General features: G+C 38.8%; 1 protein-coding gene across 3 annotated transcripts in view; it reads right to left on the bottom strand.

The window, feature by feature from the left end:
• LOC109430448 (beta-alanyl-bioamine nonribosomal peptide synthetase ebony) overlaps window positions 1-21,811 on the bottom strand; it is a 150,916-nt gene that overhangs the window by 29,957 nt on the left and 99,148 nt on the right. For all 3 annotated transcript variants that reach the window (XM_019706519.3, XM_019706526.3, XM_029857722.2), the window contains exon 2: window positions 8,060-8,264. In XM_019706519.3, coding sequence (XP_019562064.2) covers window positions 8,060-8,189 — 130 coding nt within the window. In that variant the 5' untranslated portion in view covers window positions 8,190-8,264. The remainder of the gene's footprint in view (window positions 1-8,059; window positions 8,265-21,811) is intronic.

Raw genomic sequence — 21,811 nt, 5'->3', positions numbered from 1 at the left:
ATTACGTGAAAAGGTTTGGTGGGTACGAATGGATCTGATGATAGAAGAATACGTGAACTCGTGCAATGGGTGTCTGGTTTCCGAACCAGCTACTGAACCAATGGTGAGGTCTCCGTTACCCGATAAACCGTGGAAAAAGTTGGCACTAGATTTCACAGAAGTTACTAAAGGAATTCACCTGTTGGTAGTCGTAGACTACTATTCAAGATATCCTGAAATTGAGATCATCACGTCTATGACTGCCAAGACTACGATTTTTAAACTTCGTACAATCTTTGCGCGGTTTGGGTATCCGAGCGAAATTGTATGTGATAACGGTCCACCATTCACTTCAAACGAGTTTACGAATTTCTGCAGCACATTTGGTATAACCTTTAAACACTCTGTTCCGTACGCTCCATTCCAAAATGGACTAGTAGAAAGGCATAATAGGAAGAGATTGGAAAAACGATTTATATGACTTCCTCCTGGCTTATCGGAATACCCCACATGCGGTGACTAATATTTCCCCAGCGAAGCTCATGTTTGGCAGAAACCTGAAGGACAAACTACCCGAAGTAATTGAAGATGCCACAAAGGGTAACGAAGACACCAAAGACGTGGACGAAAGGAAGAAGGAAAAAGGAAGGGTGTATGGCGATCAGAAGCGGAATGCGAAATTCTCAGCAGTTGATGTCGGTGATCACGTGTTGGTTAAAAATGTGATCAAACAAAATAAGCTAACACCAGTCTTTAATCCTCAACCTCACGTCGTGGTGAAGAAAGCTGGAACCCGTCTCACCACTCTAAGGAATCTCGATACCGGAGTTGAATTCGACAGACACGTTAACCATGTAAAAACCATTATCTCTTACAGTCCATTCCGCATCTACAGACCCCCTGATGAACAGTATGGCAGATCCTACTACAACTGGCCAAACATCTACACAACCGGAGAATATCGAGGAACCTGCCGGTTTGGTCTTCACCGAAGGAAATGAGAGGTCAAATGCAGGTCCGATGAGAAACCGATTTATCCGTTCGCATCGAAAACCAGATTATCTTAAAGACTACGTCATTTAATTATTGTGCATCCTAGCTTAATCACTCAGATGCTGCTGATCTGAGTCAGCCGCCATAAGATTGCGCCCGTTTGATTTGTACACGGCGGCTGACAGCTCCACCCGGCGGCTGCAAAACAGTTTTAGCCAATTTTGGCGCGATCTGAGGCTGCGCGTTTCGAACGCAGCTTGCTGAGAATCTAAGATAAGCGCGACAATATAAATCGATTAATTAAAATAAGGTTTTTCTATTATACATTAAGGGAAGGATGTAGTAGGCTAGAAATCAAAGAATTGATCATAGCAATCGGAAATTAATAAACGGTCTCTTTCGGCACTGACAGTCAAACAGTCAACAAGTGTTTTTATTCAGCTCCTACATCTATCTAGGAAGTAATGTCACGATAGACTGTTGTACCTTCAAGGTAGTGGAGGAATTCGTATTAGGCGCTGTCCATAAACTACGTAGACTTTTTTTCAGCCATCTCAGACCCCCCCCTCCCCCCTCGTAGACTTTTGCTCATACAAAATTTTCGAAATTTGTATGGAGCGTAGACTTTGGCCAGACCCCCCCGTCCCCCCCTCAGAGTCTACGTAGTTTATGGACAGGCCCTTAGGGTGTCAATGGAACGTATGGGAAAAATTTGACCATCGAATTTCAAAAACGGGTAGTGCTCAAAAGTTTCGTCTCCTCAAAAAAAGTCCCTATGCAAAATTTCAGCTCAATCGGACTTCGCTAAGGGGTGGCCCAAAGCGGTCAAAGTTTGGCTGTTTTGAAACACGAAAAATATCCCAAGGTAGGGATACATGAAAATTACGAAATCGAAAATTTTGTTTTGATGCCAAATGCCTTAAAAGTGCATGAAACGTCGAGATCTGGTGTTACAGTCGAACCTCCATGAGTCGATGTTCCTTGACTCGATATCGACTCATGGAGGTAAATTTTTCCATACTGAAAAATAATTTCTGGGTTACAATGATGGTCCCCTCAAAAAGCTTCCCAAAGGATTTTTGTTCCACTACTCGATATTTCCTTGAGTCGATGGTCCCTACAATATCGACTCATGGAGGTTTTACTGTATCTCAAAAAAATTTTTTTGGAAAAAAATTGACTTTTTGGACTTAGAAAATTTTTGAATTGGGGGAGTGAAATTAATTTGAAATGGAGGAATTGAATTTAGTTGCTGAAATATTCATAGCAATAGTACTGGAACATGTCTTATATCATCGATGGCAACTGCTAGCATATTATATATCATATATCGTTAGGGTGGTTCACTTATTTTGCATTAGGGTGACCCTTTTTGTAGAAAAATTTAAAAAATAAGATAATAGTATTAAACAATCTCTTATAAAACTGTAAGTCATTTTCAATGTTGAATATATATAATATTTCATTAGGGTGGCTCATTTATTTTTAATTAGGGTGGTTCTTTGAGATGGAAATTAAGAACAAAAAAATATTTCCCGAAAATTTACCACTCATATTTTTGTATAGTTTAATATCATGATCCTTTATTGGCATGTAACACTTTGTTAAGATATTCCTAGAGCAACATGTTGAAAGGACGCAACAACCATTGCAAATTTCTGCTTCTCCTGTCCCTCCCGGGCGTATCCCCAATTGTTCATGAAATATTTTATTTTCTTTTTTAAATTTTGAATCTGTTTATTTTTTTGGTGCTTCACTTATTTTGCATAAGGGTGCTCCTTTTTGTAGAAAAATAAATAATAAAAAAAAACGATAATAGTATTTGTATTTGAATTGTATTTTCCGTTAGGGTTGTTTATTTTTCTTGGAAATTAAGATCAAAAAATACTTCCAGAAAATTCAACCAGGTAATATTTTTCGTATAGCTTCAAGCCATGATTTCCTACAAATCTTTCGGTGACTTATCTATAATGAGATATTCTCTAATTATTATCTCTCCTCTCGTTCTATTTCATTAATCACAAAGTGATTAAAACCTATTTCTATCTACAGAATTAAATATTGTGGTACGGACTACTAAAGAGATTAATTTACTAGAGAGGTTCATCTCATTGTAAGATTTTGAAAAGTTTTGTGAGACTAAATTCAAAAATTCGTCTAAACATTTATTCAGCTGTTTCTATGAGGAAAAAGAGTTTGGTTTGAAAAGTAAACTGTTTTTTGTTTTTTCATTAATGCGGTATTTGCAGATATAATTTACTTTTGCAATGGTCATGACCAAGCATGTTCGTACTGAGCGGATGAAATTTATGCTCGCAGTTCCGCAAAGAGCGTTAAAATTCACCCGAGTGAAATTCTCTCCGTGTGCTCAGTGTGGTACTGCGGTGCGGTTTTTTGACAGTTCGAAAAGACATTTAAATTATTTCAACATCCATCTATCAGTTAAGATAGGAATATTTAATAAATACGATGATTTCGGTAGTGCAAATCAATAGAGCATAATTTTCATACGCTCAGTGCGAACAAGCCTGGTCGTAGTAAAAGGGACGTTACGAACGAGTGGGAACGGTTTTGTGATATTTACTAAATTCATGCTGATAGGTTTTTGGTACATTACATCGAATATATGTTCTTAAATTACATCTGATTTTTTTGAACTTTTATTTCCATTTTCTTTTTTGCTATTCCTCTGCGTAATATCAGTTTCCAACAAGCATTCCGGAAGAGAGAGAGCACATAACACAGCGAAACAAAAATTAAATTTTGGTCTGTCTCAAACGCAAACTTAGGTTAAACGAAATATATGGCATAAATCGTTAGTTTAGATGTTATTCGACGAATTTACACTTGCTTTAAAACATAATTTCCATACTTAATGGATTGCAGTAAAAAAAAGCCCAAAATCACATATTTTGCCGTATAAATTGAGGTATAGCTCAAAATCCTGACGTGCTAGAGCAAATCTGAGCCCGGATTCGGATTCAGCGACCCAAAAACTGTCAGAGACACATAAGTTTGCTTTTGAGACAGACCAAAATTTATTTTTTTTAATAAGTTCGCTTCTAAGAAAAAAAAATGTTTCGCTGTGCAATAATTCTTTTGTGTGCTGACTGCCTTGTACAAATGAGTGCAGTTCAAGTGTAGAAATGTCGTTTGATTCGATTATGGATTTACCAGACACACTTTTTGATTATATGATATCAAAATATGGCTGAAAAGATGTTGCGATTACTATCCAAAAACTGCAGATGTTTCAAGAACCTTTTATGTACTGCTTTGGCAATTTCTTCGTTAACAGCCTTGTAGATTTTGAGCGATCCTATCAAACATGTTTGTGCCTATGAACTTCAGACATTACGTATGTCGAACATACCATTTCGGTTGGTTATCCGAAAAACATCAAAATTCGAGGAGATGAACCAGCCATAGGCTGAAAATCTCGATAATAAAGATATATAAAAAAAATCAACATTCGAGTTGATTTTATCAAATTGAGGTCATTGTTTACAGAAATTGCAGCACACGAAGACAGAAACCAGTTTTTCAATATATTTTTACAATGAATACGATAAATCGTGCTAACTTTTGTTAAGCTGGCTCAGGTAACGCAAAAGTGTGTCGGTAAAGGAACATTTTAGTGAATAAATATTTTTTCCCATCTATCTCGTATTATGGAAAGCAGTGATCTTCCTTTCTTTTGTCATCGTGTGTTTAATTCCAACGAATGTTTTTGTATGTTTTTGTATCACGTTAGAGTTTAGGTTCACTCACCACTTCGGTATGCTATATGGTAATCTTGTAGCTAAGGTATATTTTGTTTAGATAGATAGAAAGCAACCTACTGTTGTTCTTTCTCCAGCAACGTAACAGTATTTTCGGAAATGAAGCTGCCCAAGACCAAGAATCTTTTTAGAAAAGATAAACAGGAAACTTTTGTTGCACATCATCATCGCCTATCAAGCTGTCATACTTTGGATACGTTTAAAATCAGTTTATTATTCCTTATTTTAAACCATAATAACAATCTGGACCAACATTTGTGTTGCGGAACAACCATTGCAAACGCTTACTTTTCTCGTCCATCCTGGGCGTATCTCAATATTTTATGCAAACTTTTCCCATTAACATATAGAGGAGAGTCAGCTCTATCTGTTACTGGTAAAAGAATCCAGGGACATGAGAAGCAGAAATTGGCAATGGTAGTTACGCCCTTTTCACATGTTGGTCTAGGAATATCTTAACAAAGTGTTACATGCCAATAAAGGATCATGATTTTAAACTATACAAAAATATGAGTGGTATATTTTCTGGAAATTTTTTTTTGTTCTTAATTTTCATCTCAACAGAACCACCCTAATTAAAAATAAATGAGCCACTCTAATGAAATATTACATATATTCAACATTGAAAATGACTTTCAGTTTTATAAGAGATTTTTTAATACTATTATCTTATTTTTTAAATTTTTCTACAAAAAGGGTCACCCTAATGCAAAATAAGTGAACCACCCTAACGATATATGATATATAATATGCTAGCAGTTGCCAACGATGATATAAGACATGTTCCAGTACTATTGCTATGAATATTTGGCCGGGGTTCTGCTAAACCGAACTAAGTGCCAAAAAGATAATTCCGAGATAATTAAGCTTAAAGTTCAACCACTCACAAATAAACAACAGCGGAGATTATCTGAAACTTTTCCGCACACATATAACTTACAAGCCTTCATTAACCATCAGAAATGAAGAATACGTGTAAATTATCTGGAATCATTGATATAATTACATTTTATTTCTTGGTTCTTTGCACTCAGTTCACTCTGGCTGATCAAAAACATCAGAAAATGGTTAATAGTTCAGTTTGGCAGGATGTGTTTTTTTGTTTCAGATAAAACCAGTTGGATAGTGAAAAAATCCCGAGTTTTCATCGCCTATCAAGTTGAAATCGATATCACTCACAATCCTTTACATGAATCAAAGAGGACGCGTATAGTATGGTAGCACGAAGGTCTCAAAATAGTTTGAAATATGAACGGCGGAAGCTCTCCCAGCTCAGCCCTTCCCACCCATGCTTTTTCTTCATAAGCGGTGTATGTGGAGGCACAGAGCAAGAGTGATTATGTCAAACGATGTCTTTGCATGCCCTGAGGTCCTGAGATGTGAATGTGGAGCGATTTGTGTACTTCAAATTTATGCTGGTCGAAGAAAACCATGAAAATGTTCTGCCAAAGTGCACTAAGTGTAAAAAAGTTTTCAAAAATACGAAAGAGATTCGAACTTGGATCATCGGAGTGATAACCAAGCGCGACACCTCTAGGTCATATTACCTTGCTGAAGGTCAGTCGTTAAGTCTGAATCAAGTTCTAAACATTCTTCTCAAGGATGGTTTTCGTGAAAACGCCATTTTTCGATCAGCCAAAGCGAACCAAGTGTTTATTTTTTTTCAAGCTTTATTATTCTAATTAGGTTTGTTGTTCAATGACGGCTCCTGTGTTAAATTACCAGTATGAGGTGTATCGACTTAACGCTGGTATTAAAAACCAGTTGGTTTTTGTATTGTTCAGAATAAATTGATTCTAAAATGCTGTGGACTTGGTTCGGTCTGGCTGAATGTGATTTGGAAAAATGGCGATCAGTGCCATCGAAACATAATTGGTTCTTCCAACACCCATATTTCTAATTACGTGTTCATTTCACTCACAGATTGTTTCTATGAGTCGGTTAGAAGTTAGAAATCTGACGGGGATGAGGAGAACTTGAAATGTTCATCACCTGGATCACAACTAAAATATTTCGCTGATTCTATCGAATGGTTTACAGTTCACTCTGGTTGGATGCAAAATGATGTTTTGTATGTTCCGCCAAACAGAAATTTTGAATTTACTCCGCGAAGACCTGTCAGAATTACTGGATTTTTACATGGAAGGAAGATCATCATTTTCTCCACCCAATGCTTAAGAAAACCTAATTTTTCAAAAAATGGTCTTTAGTTCGGTTTAGCAAAACCCCGACCATTTCAGCCACTAAATTCAATTCCTCCATTTCAAATTAATTTCACTCCCCCAACTCAAAAATTTTCTAAGTCCAAAAAGTCAATTTTTTTCCAAAAAAAATTTTTTGAGATAACACCAGATCTCGACGTTTCATGCACTTTTAAGGCATTTGGCATCAAAAAAAATTTTTCGATTTCGTAATTTTCATGTATCCCTACCTTGGGATATTTTTCGTGTTTCAAAACAGCCAAACTTTGACCGCTTTGGGCCACCCCTTAGCGAAGTCCGATTGAGCTGAAATTTTGCATGGGGACTTTTTTTGAGGAGACGAAACTTTTGAGCACTACCCGTTTTTGAAATTCGAAAATTCGATTTTCATTGGCACCCTAGTATACATCCTTACTAACAATAATGTGTAGCCTCAAATACGATGGCGTTTTATCAGTGGAAGTTATAGCTACTATGGACACCATATGAAAGACCGGTGTTCTTCTGTGGACACGAGACATGAACGATGTTTGAGGAGGACCTGCAAGCACTTGGAGATTTCTAGCAATGCGTGTCAAGGACGATCTTAGGCAGAGTGTAGCATGCAGAAGGTGACCAAAGTTGGAAGGATACGGTTGGCAGGCCAGAGTGCCGGACAACAACCCCGTAAAATTGGTGTTCACCACAGAACCGGCTGGCATAAGAAGGCAATGAGAGCAGTCAGCAGGATAGGTCGCCTAGGTGGAACTGGCAAGCGATCACGCTCGATGGTCGATGGTCGAAGAAGTAGAGCGGCAGCCGCAAACCGAGCATTTTGGCATACTGTTGTTGATTATGTGTGGTTCCAATTTCTAATATGCCGAAAATACGTATAATTGCAGAAGTATGTACGAAAATTTAAAGAGGCTAAGATATGACTAATTCTCTAATTTAGTGAGCTCGACTAGGCACAACCCCGATAAGTGTTATGTAATCAAGTAGCTATCTTAGGTGGAAGTAAATGTTGCTGCCAACAGTGATTAGGTATAAACCATAATGACAAATCCGGTCAAAATGATCTAGCAAATCAATAAGCTTAGCAGGTTACGATTGATTTCTACTTACCGTTAAAAATCAGCGCCATGTCGGTTCCGCAGAATTTGTCAACGTTGGCCTCGAAGGTCCGGTGCAGTAGCGCCGGGATCAGCCCACGCTGCTGTCCCTTGATGACGGCCAACTGTTGCAAGGTACCCATGGCAAAAGATGTGCTGCTGGTGGCTTAAGTGTATCTGCTATACGAGGTTAGAACCACTCGCTAGTGATCGTCGAACTGTAAAGATGCAATAGAAATAAAGAACCAGGTAAGTTTAATGCAATTACAACAATGTGTCAAACGTGTGAGAAATGGAATAAGTTCAACATCGGTAGAATGACTCTGGCAGAGTAACCGGAAAACAGCTGTACCGTAATCCGGGGTCAAATTGATCACTTTAAAACAACTTTTGCGGATAACATTAGTGGAATTCCAAATATTGCCAAAAGAATTTCTGTAAAATCAGTACATAGTGGATCTCCATGGAACCACGTGCCAGAATTTTGTTCAACAAATTTAACTTTAAGTTAAATAACTCCAAATACCAATAAATTGGAAATGCCACTTTGGGGCGAAATTGATCAGTATACAATAAGCATCGGTTGGAAAGGAAAATTTCCTTCTCCGCTCAATTTTGCTCTTCTAAATCCGAATAACGCGTTTAAAGTCTTACAACTAGTGAATTTAATACTTTAAATGCAAAATTAAATTTTGAAATTTCCCCTTAATCGCCTAAAGGTAGGCAATTTCATTTGAAATAAGTGATTTCTGTCACAATAAATGACTATTTCAACATAAAATGAACTTTTTTTTTACTTTTTCATGTTCTTATTAGCTACATAACTTTCCAACCAAGGCTCCACAAAAATGTTAAAACAGAGAATTTACGGGAAGTCTTATTAGCAATCGATTGTTTAGTAGCAATGATTTCAGCTAAATGAGAAAAACATTGCAAATTCCTTAAAAAATAAGGCAAAACTTACTTTTTTCTAAAAAAATAAAAGTCTACGCTCATCTCTAGACATCTACGAACCAGATGACGTAAAAAGTTTAAGATCATTACGACACTCAAGAGTTTCTAGTATGGAATTACAATGCAGTACCTGAATGATCAATTTCACCCGCTGATCAATTTGACCCCGGTTTACGGTACCGAGTCGCAAACGGTAGGAGGCATGTCTAATTAACGTCATACAGATCTAGAATCCATTAATGCAATTAAAGTTCAGACGCGTGTCATATTTGATTTATGTTTCTCGGTAAGCAGCGACGATAGGCATCAGATTATTGCCAAAGCCGGGCGGTGCGTTGATCGGTTCGAAGTGGCACAGTCATCAATCCGATTCACACAGTGCCGGGAGTACATACCTAGCAATTGCAACGCCAGGTCTGTATTCAATTGTTTTCAGTTAGTCAGTGGGCATGCTTTCCCGGCTGTTGTGGCTAGCTTAGTCAAGGCTTGGTTAATATTTTTATGGGCTGTTGTTGGCCTAGCGCTGTGGATGGTATTTTCGTTATTCATCGTCACCATAGTCATCCTTTTTTATTCTTAGGTTTTTGGTAAACTGTTCAGTTCGCGAGAATCTCGCCGGAGACTGCGTTAGGGACGGATTTCAATTACGTATTTTGATTGATTCTCATGCCAACTCTTAAACATCGCCCTGAAAGGTGTAATGCGATGAAACGGGATTAACAGCCAGGCGCGATTTTCACAAAATCCAGTGCACTTGTCTACTTTTGATATTATAAGGTACGATCGGTGGATTACCAGCTGTGAGTCTCAGAACGCCATTGAATGCCGCGTTCCATAGTGCCGAGTCCAGACTTGACCCTCGGTGTCGTAGAGGATCACCATATGCTGGAAGTAGCGCCTTGAATGCGATATAGGCTTTCCAGGGATTCTAGGTGATGTATAGCGCTCTCTATGGTGGACAAACTAATGCTTTTGAATGCGTTGTTCACGTCTAGCATGACAACCGCGCAGTAGCAAATTCCCATTCGCTTCTTTTGGAGTGCTATTTCGGCCATTTTGTTCACTGATCTGATAGAGTCCACCGTCGGTCGTCTCTTCCGGAAACCATCACCATTCGTTCGAACAGTTTCTGGGCGGTGTCCAATACACAGATTGGTCTGTACGCCGAAGAGCCATCAGGTGGTTTCACACGTTTGAACATTGCCTTTTCAACTTTTCTAAAAATTCGCCTCTGTCCAGATTCAGACACATCTGCATAGCCATTCTGAACATGCCAGGGGGAGCCTCAATGGCCGCCTTAATGGCTACTGTCAGAAAACCATTTGGACTCGGCGCCTTGTTGACCTTGAGCGGATTTTCTAGTACGATAAGTAGGAACTCATTTGCCATCATGGTATCCCGTCCTCGGCCCATTTGGTAATAGGAAACGGAAGCCCATGGTTGTGTTTCGAAGGACGGAAACAATGTTTTCACGATCTTCTGCAGTATCTCTGAGAAGTGCTCCGGAGTATCGATGAACCTTTGGTTTTGGCCATGACAATCCTGTAAGCGTCACCCCAAGGATTAATGTATTGGTTGCTTGGAAGAGATTATGAAAGCACGTCAGCTTACGCGTCTTGCGTAGTGCCAGTTTAGTCGCCCTGTAGGCCTCAATTCACTCCGATATGCCCTCATCGGTGCAAGCTCTTTGCATCTTTCTCCTGGCTCTTGGCTAGTGCTGCAATTTCTGGGCAACACCAGCTGATCGGCGCCCATTCCTGGATAGGGATCATTGCGGCATCGTCGATGACCCTCGGTTGTAACCGTCTTCCTCCGTATTGGAGCCTGTACTGAATTGCCAGATGGCCACTGTGCGTATACCTATTGTCGACGCTCCAATTGAGTTAGGGTTTAGACCCAGGCACCAAAAGTTCACATGGACTCTGCATCATACCTACTGTAGGTATTTTTATCGTCTACATTCGCTACATTCACGCTAAGCCTGACCTTAGATTTGAGTAGAACCTAGCCTCTTGCGTTACGCAAACGACTACCGCATTCGACCGCCCAGGCACACAGTGATGCGAGGGCGGAAAAAAGTCGAAAAATCAACTTACGTATTTTGATTCAAATGTATTTTTTCATTTTTTCTCGACATTTGAATAGTCTATTTTCAAAATTTGGTGCTGATTGAACGAAAATTGAATTTTTTTCCAGAGCTTTAAGGTGAATATATAACGAAGCCACACTTTAAATTTTCAAAAGCACAAATCTGAGGAACCCAAAGACGGGTTACGCTGAAAAGTTGATCGATTGGTGACCCGCTGGTGATGACAAATCGATCAACTTTTCAGCGCAAACCAACCCTCGGTTCTTCAGATTTGTGCTTTTGAAAATTCGAAGTGTGGCTTCGTTATATATCCACCTTAAAGTGGGTGTAAATCATACTTGAAATTTAAGCTCCCATATAAAATGTATGGAAAAACAAAAACAAACTTCCTTCAAGTTTTCAAATATGAGCACACATTTGTACACATTTGACGCTATATTCATTTTGAAGATTTTTTTGTCAGCTTTCAGAAAACCTAGGGGTTATTTTGCGCAAACTTGCGCAACATATGTTTTTCGGCAATGAAACAACTAGAAAGCCCTTATGTTGAATGACATTTGACCTCCTGCTTATAGTTAGCGTATTTCTTTACTTATTTTGAGAATAAAAGGAGATACATGTATATCTTCAAATTGTTACGATTGTATTGCTTTCATTTCTTATCTTTTATCATTCCACTTTTTATTTTCAAGGCTCAGACGTCATGAAGCTTTACGGAGCCATGCAAGCAACTCATACATAGACGAGAGGTCAATGGGAAAACATCTTTATATCTAAATTATTTCCAACATTTTCTCAAATTCTACATTGAAGAAGTTCCTATTCATTTGTATCGGCTCAGCTGCCATAGCGCATAACAGAGCCGATGTTTTTTTGTAGAATGTTAACATTTTTATGTGTGAAAAGTATTTTAGTTATTGTAGTCTGTGTTCGATTTATGACCGTTCCAGAATATTTTCGTATTTAAAATTTCAATTGCGATGGTGTCCCTTTGGGCCCTGTTTCTTGATTTTCTCGAAGTAAAAAGGACCAATTTTAATTAGAAAGCATGAAGTGACCCTAATATTCAAATCCGATTTTTTGATAAGTTGGTTGGCATGAATTTATCAACAAGCAAAAGTTTGATATTCACGCAAAACGTAACGCGTGGAATGTGTCAAACACCAAAAAAAGGTTAATTGGCATAGACAATTTTCAGTAAATAATTACGGAAGTCTTTAAAGAACTTTAATTGAAGCTGATGAGCAGATTTTGTTGAAGCTGGGACGTTACGCCAATAAATAGAAGGAAGTTGTTTTATCGAAATAGTAAACCCACGTATCTAAAATTAAATAAAAAAAAACAAAATACTTGAACTCATAAATCCATGTTAAATATGTCAGGTTTTGTAATTTTTTGCATTACACACTTCTGGTAAACTTTTTTTGTCCTGTGTGAGTAATTACATGCTTTTGTTTTTCTATCGGATATTTTGCCTAATTCAGATAGATCCTAATTTTCACCACTCCCACAAGCATTAACCAATAACTCTATGCTCTGGCTTATTTTACCGGTAGCTGTTCAAAAAATATTTCTTTACAATATTTTTTTAGTATTGATTAAACATTTTTTGTGTTCATGAATATTAGAAATTTATGGAAAATATAAATAAATACATAACTAAGTACTGGTACGAAATTGTTTTACTTGGTTTAAAAGTGTAACGGTCAAACAAACTGGTTCTTCTGATCATTTAGAAGAACTTCATATAGGAGAACTTCAACGTTTCTCAAACTGAACAATAATTCATTTTAACCGGTTCATAACTAAGTTGGTTTTAGCCAGTTTGCAAAATTATTTAGTTTCGTTGATCTGTCATTCTTTAAAAATAATAATGTTTTTACACTGACACTGCACAGGCGGAACTTTTTTATTCTTTTCAAAACACGGTGCCCCCACAGACCGTTATTATAAAATAAAAATGTCCATCAAAACTAAGTTCAGAGCTCGAATTCCGTGGCCATTCTGCATCTCTGGGCAAATTTTTAAAATAATCCCTAGGAGGAATCTCGAGAAATCTTGGTTTTATGTTTTATACTAAGAAATTTCAAAGAAATTCATGTTCAGATTGACCAATACCGCTAAAATACCTACAAAAAAATGTCCAAAGAGTGGTCAAAACTATTACAAACCAGTTTATATTTAGAAACGTTACTACAATTATACATATACTGACATATACTGACTAAACTGACTGAAGTATGATCGTTTACATGGCTTACTGGTTTCAACGTACCCGAGTAGGTGGAAAAATCTAATGATTAACGTTTTCAGCTATTAATTAATGGATTACTGAAGAACAAAACAAATATTGATTTGATTGAGTTAAGAAGAAAAAGATCAGAAATAATATCAAAATCAAGTATGGAGAAGTGCTGATACAAAATTAAAACAATATCAGACAAGATTTGTCTACCCTTTTCAATGAAAAATAAAAAAAATCTGCCAACACCCAGCATTGTATCTTCGGCTTTAGGATTCACAGGCGGCGATGCTTACTGTGGCTCACTGTTGTGAATATGAGGGAAATAAAAGCATAACCGAAGTAACATTTTAATAGCCAATTAGTTTTGTAGAGGTATTGACATCCGTCATAAAACCTAATACCTTTCATTTTGGTTTTATGATGATTCTAACAACCTCTTCTAGCCTATTTGACTAAAAATGTTACTGAGGAAGGTTATTTGTTTCAACTTAGAAAGAAACACATGGCATTTCACTAACATTGAGTTGTCTCTATGGGTGTATGACATACACTGTATGTATTCTATTTCGTTCAGAAGAACTGGATTTATTCTTATGTAGAAACTTGTTGATATTTCAACAAGAACAAAAATATATCATATCACTTTGAGTTTTTCGTGCGATGTTCATTAAATCTCCGAACAACTTATCAAAATCACATCGAGATATAACATCAAAATTTTTTTGGTCATTCAGATATTCTCGTCTACCCGGGTATGCATAAAAATATAAAAATATAAAAAAATCCTTCCATTTTTTCATGAGTATATTTCACATTGGTCCTCCTGCACCTCTGGGCCAACTTTTCAAATAATTCCTACAAGGAATCTTGAGAAATCATGATTTGATGTTCCGCACTTGGATTACACAATATACCTACAAAAATGTCCATAAAGTGTTCCCAGTTGATTCCAGCCAGTTTGTACTTGTTTCCCTTAGAACAATAATAAATATTAATTTCGACTTATACATATTCACATAATTCTAACCGCTGTTGTGGATTCATGTCGAATTCATGGAATAACATCATCCCCATAATATTTCCCAATGAACTAGGATATGGCACTTCTTATGCAAAAGTTGACTACATTTTTGAAGGAAAATTATTTACGCGAAGGGTTAAACGGATCAACTGATTTTCTTTAAAATAGCGCCTTAATTTTAAAATTACAATTTTTTATTTTTTTTTTTAAATTTTTCAAGTTTATCTTCATTGACTTGGAAAGATATATCCATATGCATTTTTGAGCGATTTTATATCATACCAATGGAGAACAGAGCCACACCACAACGCACTTCATCACCTCAGTAGAAAATCGTAGGAAAAAAAACATTTTATTTTTCAACACTGTTTCACATTTATTGCCAAAATTCCACAATAAACGCTAATGTCGCTTTGAAAACTGGAGAACAAATAGAAAACATGTTGTAAAATCTGTGAAATAATATTATATAACTTTTGGGTGTAAAAAATATACTCATGAAAAAATGGTGGAAAAAAAATTGTTTATGGGTACATGCGTTAGAACCAGTAATCCATGTAGAAAAACATACTTGAGTCTGTTTAGTCAGTTAATTATGTTCAGTGATTAGTAAACATGTATAATTATTGTAACGTTTCTAAATATAAACTGGTTTGAAATAGTTTTAACCACTTTTGAACATTTTTTGTTGGTATTTTGGCGACATTATTCAATCTCAACATAAATTTCTTTTAAATTTCTTAGTATAAAACATCAAATCAAGATTTCTCGAGATTCCTCCTAGGGATTATTTTAAAAATTTGCCCAGAGGTGCGGAATGGCCACAGGATTTGAACCCTGAACTTAGTTTTGATGGACATTTTTATTTTATAATAACGGTCTGTGGGGGCACCGTGCAAAAGTTTATCGGATTAGTGAACCGGCTTTCCTTATCACTTATTTTGGTCCTATGTTTAATCGTTCATAGAAATAAATTAACAATTATTAAGCTGGACAGCAAAATTAATTAACCGGTTCATAAATTATTGTTTTTGATTAACCGGGTCTCAAAATTATCTTTTTTTTTGTCGAATGGGCATCCATTTACTAGTGGGATGAATTTCTTGATTTTACCGGTTCGAAAATGAACCGGTTTTCCAATTCACTTATTTTATTTTTTGTGGAAGGTTAGCTATAAGAAGTAATTATAAAACAACTATCCTCAAGAGATATACTGTAATTATTTAACCGGTTAAAAATAGATCGGTTAGTCAAAACGGTTCAACAAATAATGCATTCTCCACTTGTTTATCATCATAATGTATAGAACATCGGCATAATACCAGTTGAACGAAATCCTTGATTTTACCGGTTCAAAAGTGAACCGGTTGAGCAAACCGGTTCGCAAAATAATACATTTTATTCATGTTTAATTTCCCATGAAAATACATTAACGATTTCTAATCGGAATTATAAAATATTTTTTACCGGTTCAAAAATAAATCGGTAAAATAAACCGGTTCGACGAAATAAACATTTCTATTGTACTATTCGCTTCTCACTCAAAAAAAAAATCTGTTATCTCCATTGGTTCCCTTTTGGACTTTGGAGGGTAAAAAACATTCCCAAATTGTCCACTTCCCCAGGGGAACCAGGATTCCGGAACGGTCCTGAAAGTGGCCAACCTAGTCCAAAAGTTCTGAATTGACTTTTAGTGGTCCTATTTTGCGAAATTATGACAAACGATGTGTCGCAAGATAGGTTTTAAAAAAAATTCCAAATTTTCCACTTTCCCAGGGGAACCAGAATTCCGGAACGGTCCTGAAAGTGGCCAATGTGGCCCATAGGAAGTCAACATGACTTCTAGTTAACTTATTCTAATAAATAATAAAGCTTTTATGAGCTTTGAACGAATATCATGCATGTTAAGACTTTTTGCCACCTTTTGTATGGAGCCGCATCACTGTGAGGCGTTGCAGTCTTCTCCGATGGACGGCACCACGGGACGCAATTCCACTAGTGCGCTGGGTAATGAATCTAGCATGAACGCAAGCAAGTCTCTGTTGACCAAACCGCCCAGTTGTACAGATAGCCGCTAGCTTAGCCTTATTAACCCTCCTCGCCCAGGACCTTATGGGCTAGTGTTTGGCTAGTGCCTTGTAGGAGGTGCCTTTTCCGGCTGCTTCCTTTTTCAGCACCAGCATCATCTCTTCTCTTCATTCTCTTCATTCGCGTTTTGCAATCGGCTTAGGGGCCTGGTCGTTAACGCTGGTCATCCGCTTTCTCTTCTCCAGGTTTCGGCCGTGCAGCTAGAGCCGTTTTCCCTCTCTCTTACGGCTCCGGCGAGCTGCATGGTTTCATGCGCCATCGTCGAGCCGCCATTAAAGAAGAAGCTGTCTGTTTGAGTAGACCGCTCTTCGGGCCGAATGTCGTACTCTGTCTTGGCCAAGGTACCGACTTGAGGAGCTTCAGCCGCATGGGACGCACCCTCATCAACTGGAGCTCGAGCACATCGATAAGGCGGCGTCGAACGCGTGGCTGGTGCGGGGTGACCTCTTCTCGGAAACAGAAGGTTTCATGGTAGCCATCCAGGACCGGGTTACCCGGCGGGTAATTGTGACGAAGAACTATCGGCTGTACATATTGCACGAAGACTTGGAGGACCGCTGCAGGAAGTGCAATTCAGTAGGAGAAACGATCGAGCATGTCGTTGCAGGCTATTCAGTGTTAGCTGGATCTGCCTACCTTGATCGTCACAACGAAGTTGCCACGATTGTGCACTAACAGCTTGCTTTAAAGCACAACTTAGTCGACAAATTTGTACCCTACTACAAGTACCAGCCGGACCCGGTTCTGGAAAATAGTTGCATAAAGCTGTACTGGGATCGCGAGATCATTACGGACGTCCTCATTCGTGCCAACCGACCCGACATTGTGGTTTACGACAAAAGGATAAAGCGGGTAACCCTCATCGACACCGCTGTACCGTTAGACCATAATGCCCAATCAACGTTCTCCGGCAAGATAACAAAGTACCACGACCTAGCGGAGGAATTGCAGCAGATGTGGCACTTGGAGGTCGTCCGTATAGTTCCGGTTGTCCTGTCGGCAACCGAAGTTGTCCCTAAATCTCTCCTAAGGTCCCTAGACGAGCTGGAACTTAAGAAGGACCTGAACAGCATCCTGGAAGCGGTGGTTCTTGAAACCTGTAGTACAGTTAGGCGGTTCCTGAATCACCACTACTGAAATCCGAGCAGACCCATTAGGATAAGCATAACACCGACTAATGAGATCCACAGAGCCTAATCCCTTTTGGCAATCCGATTGCCCGGGGTAGGTGAAATTTTCCAGCAATTTTTGCTGAGAAGTGCCAAAACTCTATAATAATAATAATATTATTCGCCGATATTTTGAAATTTTCTTAGTAAAAGTGTTAACTGTTGGATCATGATCATGAAGAAATTGTAATCAGAGTAAGGCACTTTTCTGATTATTGGTTATCTGATATATTATAGTGGGCTCAGAGGTCTAAGAACATTTCGCATATCCACGTGACAATGAATAGTTACTGATAATAGCATTATAGGGCCCATATAGCCGAGGCGGTAAACGCACGGGTATTCAGCATGACCATGCTGAGGGTGACGGGTTCGATTCCCGGTCGGTCCAGGATCTTTTCGTAAAGGAAATTTCCTTGACTTCCGTGGGCATAGAGTATCTTCGTGCCTGCCACACGATATACGCATGCAAAATGGTCATTGGCAGAGGAAGCTCTCATTTAATAACTGTGGAAGTGCTCATAGAACACTAAGCTGAGAAGCAGACTTAGTCCCAATGAGGACGTTACGCCAAGAAGAGAGAGAGAGAATAGCATTATAACTACATATTCATAATTATTCATTAAGGACATGTATCCACCCATACTGAGCAATAAGTAAATTCACGGTCCGGTCCCATTGACAGTGAATAAATTCATTTTTATATAATTCAGCTGTAAAATAAGACGACCAATAATTTAACGATACAGATTTTATGACTGACGACCGTCAACTTTAGTTGCAACGCAGTTCGTCTTAAGCTGCCGTCGCGTCATGATCTACCCATGATGGTGCAGAAAGACGTTGATCTTGAGATAAGCTGTCGTTGTTGGCCCTGCAGCCTTTCGGCCGGCAACCTGCTGATGCAGGCTGGCGGCGAAAGTCTTTGCCAAGATATAAATAAATAAACACCATCCAACATGTTGTGGTATGGCACTGCCGCCTGGGTATATTGGTCGGTCGGTAGTGCCCATTTCAAGGTAATGGGAATGGAATATTTTATGTTCGTTGCTACTTTACGTACATTGACTATCAGAGATCGGGGTAAACATTCTTTTGGGAACGATAAACCATATTCAAGGGATATCCCCTGAATGATCTCCTGTTTGGAATAGAAATGGATAAAATGCGGTTTATCCTTCTAAAATTTCACATTTTGAAACTAGGAAGGCTTTATCCCTCTTATGTACTGAAATAATAACTCTCAAAATATCTACAATCATTAATAATACCTAGTAGAATTCTCACATCCCCCGTTTTAGAGCCACCGAAACAGTCGGCGCATTTGTCACCAATTCCCCCGGTGGTGTTCGTCCTTTATTAAGTTGTTCTGCTCGGTGAATGTGCTGCATATTTCATAAACGAAATGCATATGCGTCATTGAGAGCAGTTTCGGGGACAATGCCTTGTGCATGGATCGATTGCGAGGAATTACAGCAGTTTTCCGACTTCCGACTAGTAGAGAGCTTCCCAGAATGGATTGGATCGTGGCCAATTAATTATAGGTAGGTACCTACCTCTCGGGGCGAGAGGACACCACAGTAGTTGCATTCCCCTTCAGACATTCGGAAATTGATCTATGCTGTGTGACTGGAATGGCGATCGGTCGTGATTGCAGGGGTATTTCTTTTCTGAAATTAATTGATTCGGTGTTCACCTTGTCACCGCCGTTGGTTGTCGGAATAACATGACTTACATTGTGCCGCATCATGCGGTGACATTTTTGATCTGATTCGAGGTTGAGCAGTGGCGCTCACCGGTGTAACTTAATTAGGGCTACCTACAATGTTTCCCATGAATTGCTGCAACCGTCAGGCGCAGCGGGTGCTACTTCCGTCAGGTTCTAACCTAGCACTACAGTGCGATCCCTTGGACATCACGAACGGCGCAAAAGGGATTTGTTCTACAATCTACATCATTAAAATGGTAAGATTCGAGCCCGGTTATCAATCGTGTCGGACTCTACGAACCTTTGGTGGATGCGTTTCAACATCCAGCGTTTTTCAGTAGATGGTACGGTAGCTGAATATCACCAGAAGCTGGACGAGTGAATAAGTGAGATCAACAAGTGCCATAATCTTAACACTCTGTGGGAGTCTATCCACAGAGCGATGAGTACGACAACGCGGGAGGTGATAGGCACTGCTCAAACACAACTTCCTGACAGATAAAACAATGTTGGCTGCCAGATGGAGAGAGCACTTCGAGTTATTATTGAACGGTGGAAATGGACGAGTGATAGACAGATTTCAAATCGACAACGACGGACAAGCTGTGGAACCTCCAACGCCAGACGAGGTCAAGTTAGCCATTGAAGGACTGAAGAATAACAAGGCTGCTTGGAAGTACGAACTCCCAGCCGAGCTTCTCAACGGTAGTGAGCAGCTGTATCAACTGATGGGAAGACATGAGAAGAGGAAGAACTGCCTTCTATTAATTTGGTTGGACGATCTCATTTGTCCTTTATACAAAAAATGGAATTGACGGGAGCGCACGAACTACAGAAGAATAACATTTCTCAATTCAGCGTACAAGATTTTGTCCATAATTGTGTTTCACACCCAAGCAACACACATGTTATAATAGAGCTACGACAGCGCATGTTTTGGTTGTATAGAAGTTTATTTTACGTAATTCTAACATTGTGTTGAAATAACGTAAAATAAACTTCTATACAACCAAAACTTGCGCTGTCGTAACCTTTATATAACATGTGTGTTACTTGGGCAGGCTGATTGATAGCATAATTGAGGAGTCCTTTGTTGGCGAACATCTGGCGGGTTTTCATGAGGTCCATACAATATCAAAACCATCGGAACCCCTGGACCGCTGGATCGTGTAAGTAGCAGTCATATTTGACTTACGATTAAGACTACAAAAATCAAGTTCATCATTGCTGGTGATCAACTTTACCATGTTGTGGAATTTGTTTATCTAGAATACCATAGTGACGTCTATCAAATCAACGCGAACCGTTATAGAGGTGGCGATAGTGTTCGGCTATTTTTTATCTTGACATCGGGACAACAAATTCGAATTTGTTGGATGCATCCAACACAAATGAGAGTCATGATTCGACTGCACTCACTCAAGGAGTAATGGAAGATATGCAACGACAGCAACTACAAGATGAACTAGCACCCTGTATATGGCTACAGCAGTCACGCAATTCCGTGGGACAGACCCCATGTCCCTGCATCGAATACCAAAGCTACAGAATTTCTGTCGGGTAACAAAAACTCGCGTGGATGCGACGTTTGGAGAACCGAATCGCCACATTGCGGACCAAGATTGGTCAATCACCACAGTATAAGCAGGAGAATCGATCAACGAGGCTAGTTCGTTATGTTATTGAAGCTCGCAGAACTCCGAGATTTCACCGAAGTCAACTGAGATCCTCGACACCATGTACAGCGGTTGACCGCTCTTGCGAAACAATAGAATGATTGCTGTTTACCTTTTCATTGATTGCTCTCAGCTGGCGCCAGCAGCGAAAAGTGCAGACAAGAACCTTTATAGCAACTAGTTTCCAGCACTGGCAGCCCGGCGGCGCAACCATCACTTGTATACAATCCATCGTCCGTGCTACTCTCGGTTGTCAACTTTCTCAAATTCTCACCTCAAGCTCACGGAAGAATGGTAGTTAAGAACTGTCAAATCGTAAGCGAAAATCGCGGAAAACGTTATTTGTTGGAAAATGGGAAAGTTTTGTGAAAAAATAGTGAGCTGAGAAATCAAAAATGGCTTGGATTGGCAATTTTTTGTGTTTACTTAATGTTCCGGAATAGCTTCTTCACCGAGAAAACTCGATTTTACTACCACACAAAAAAGAGCCATCTGTTCAGGTATGTTCCGTTTTTATCAACACGGTCTGCGATTTTCAGTTGACAAAAACGAAATAGTGATAAAAACGGAAAGATTTTCCTTGACAAAATGTTTGCAACATTTTTATAGAAATTGGACGATTTCCTATAGAACACATGGTTTCACTAGGATACTTTTAGAAAATCTTCAGGAAATTTTCTAAGCAATCACTTGTATTATTTCCAGAATATTGGATTCTCCAAGAAGTTCCTCCAGAATTCTTGTAGGTTACCTTGTACCATGCCTCTTGTTTATCTTTTAGAATTCGATAGGGGTCGTCCATAAATGACGTAGCA

This window comes from Aedes albopictus, chromosome 1 (assembly GCF_035046485.1).
Source record: "Aedes albopictus strain Foshan chromosome 1, AalbF5, whole genome shotgun sequence".
Lineage (NCBI taxonomy): Eukaryota > Metazoa > Arthropoda > Insecta > Diptera > Culicidae > Aedes > Aedes albopictus.
This window is presented reverse-complemented; position numbering and strand designations above follow the sequence as displayed.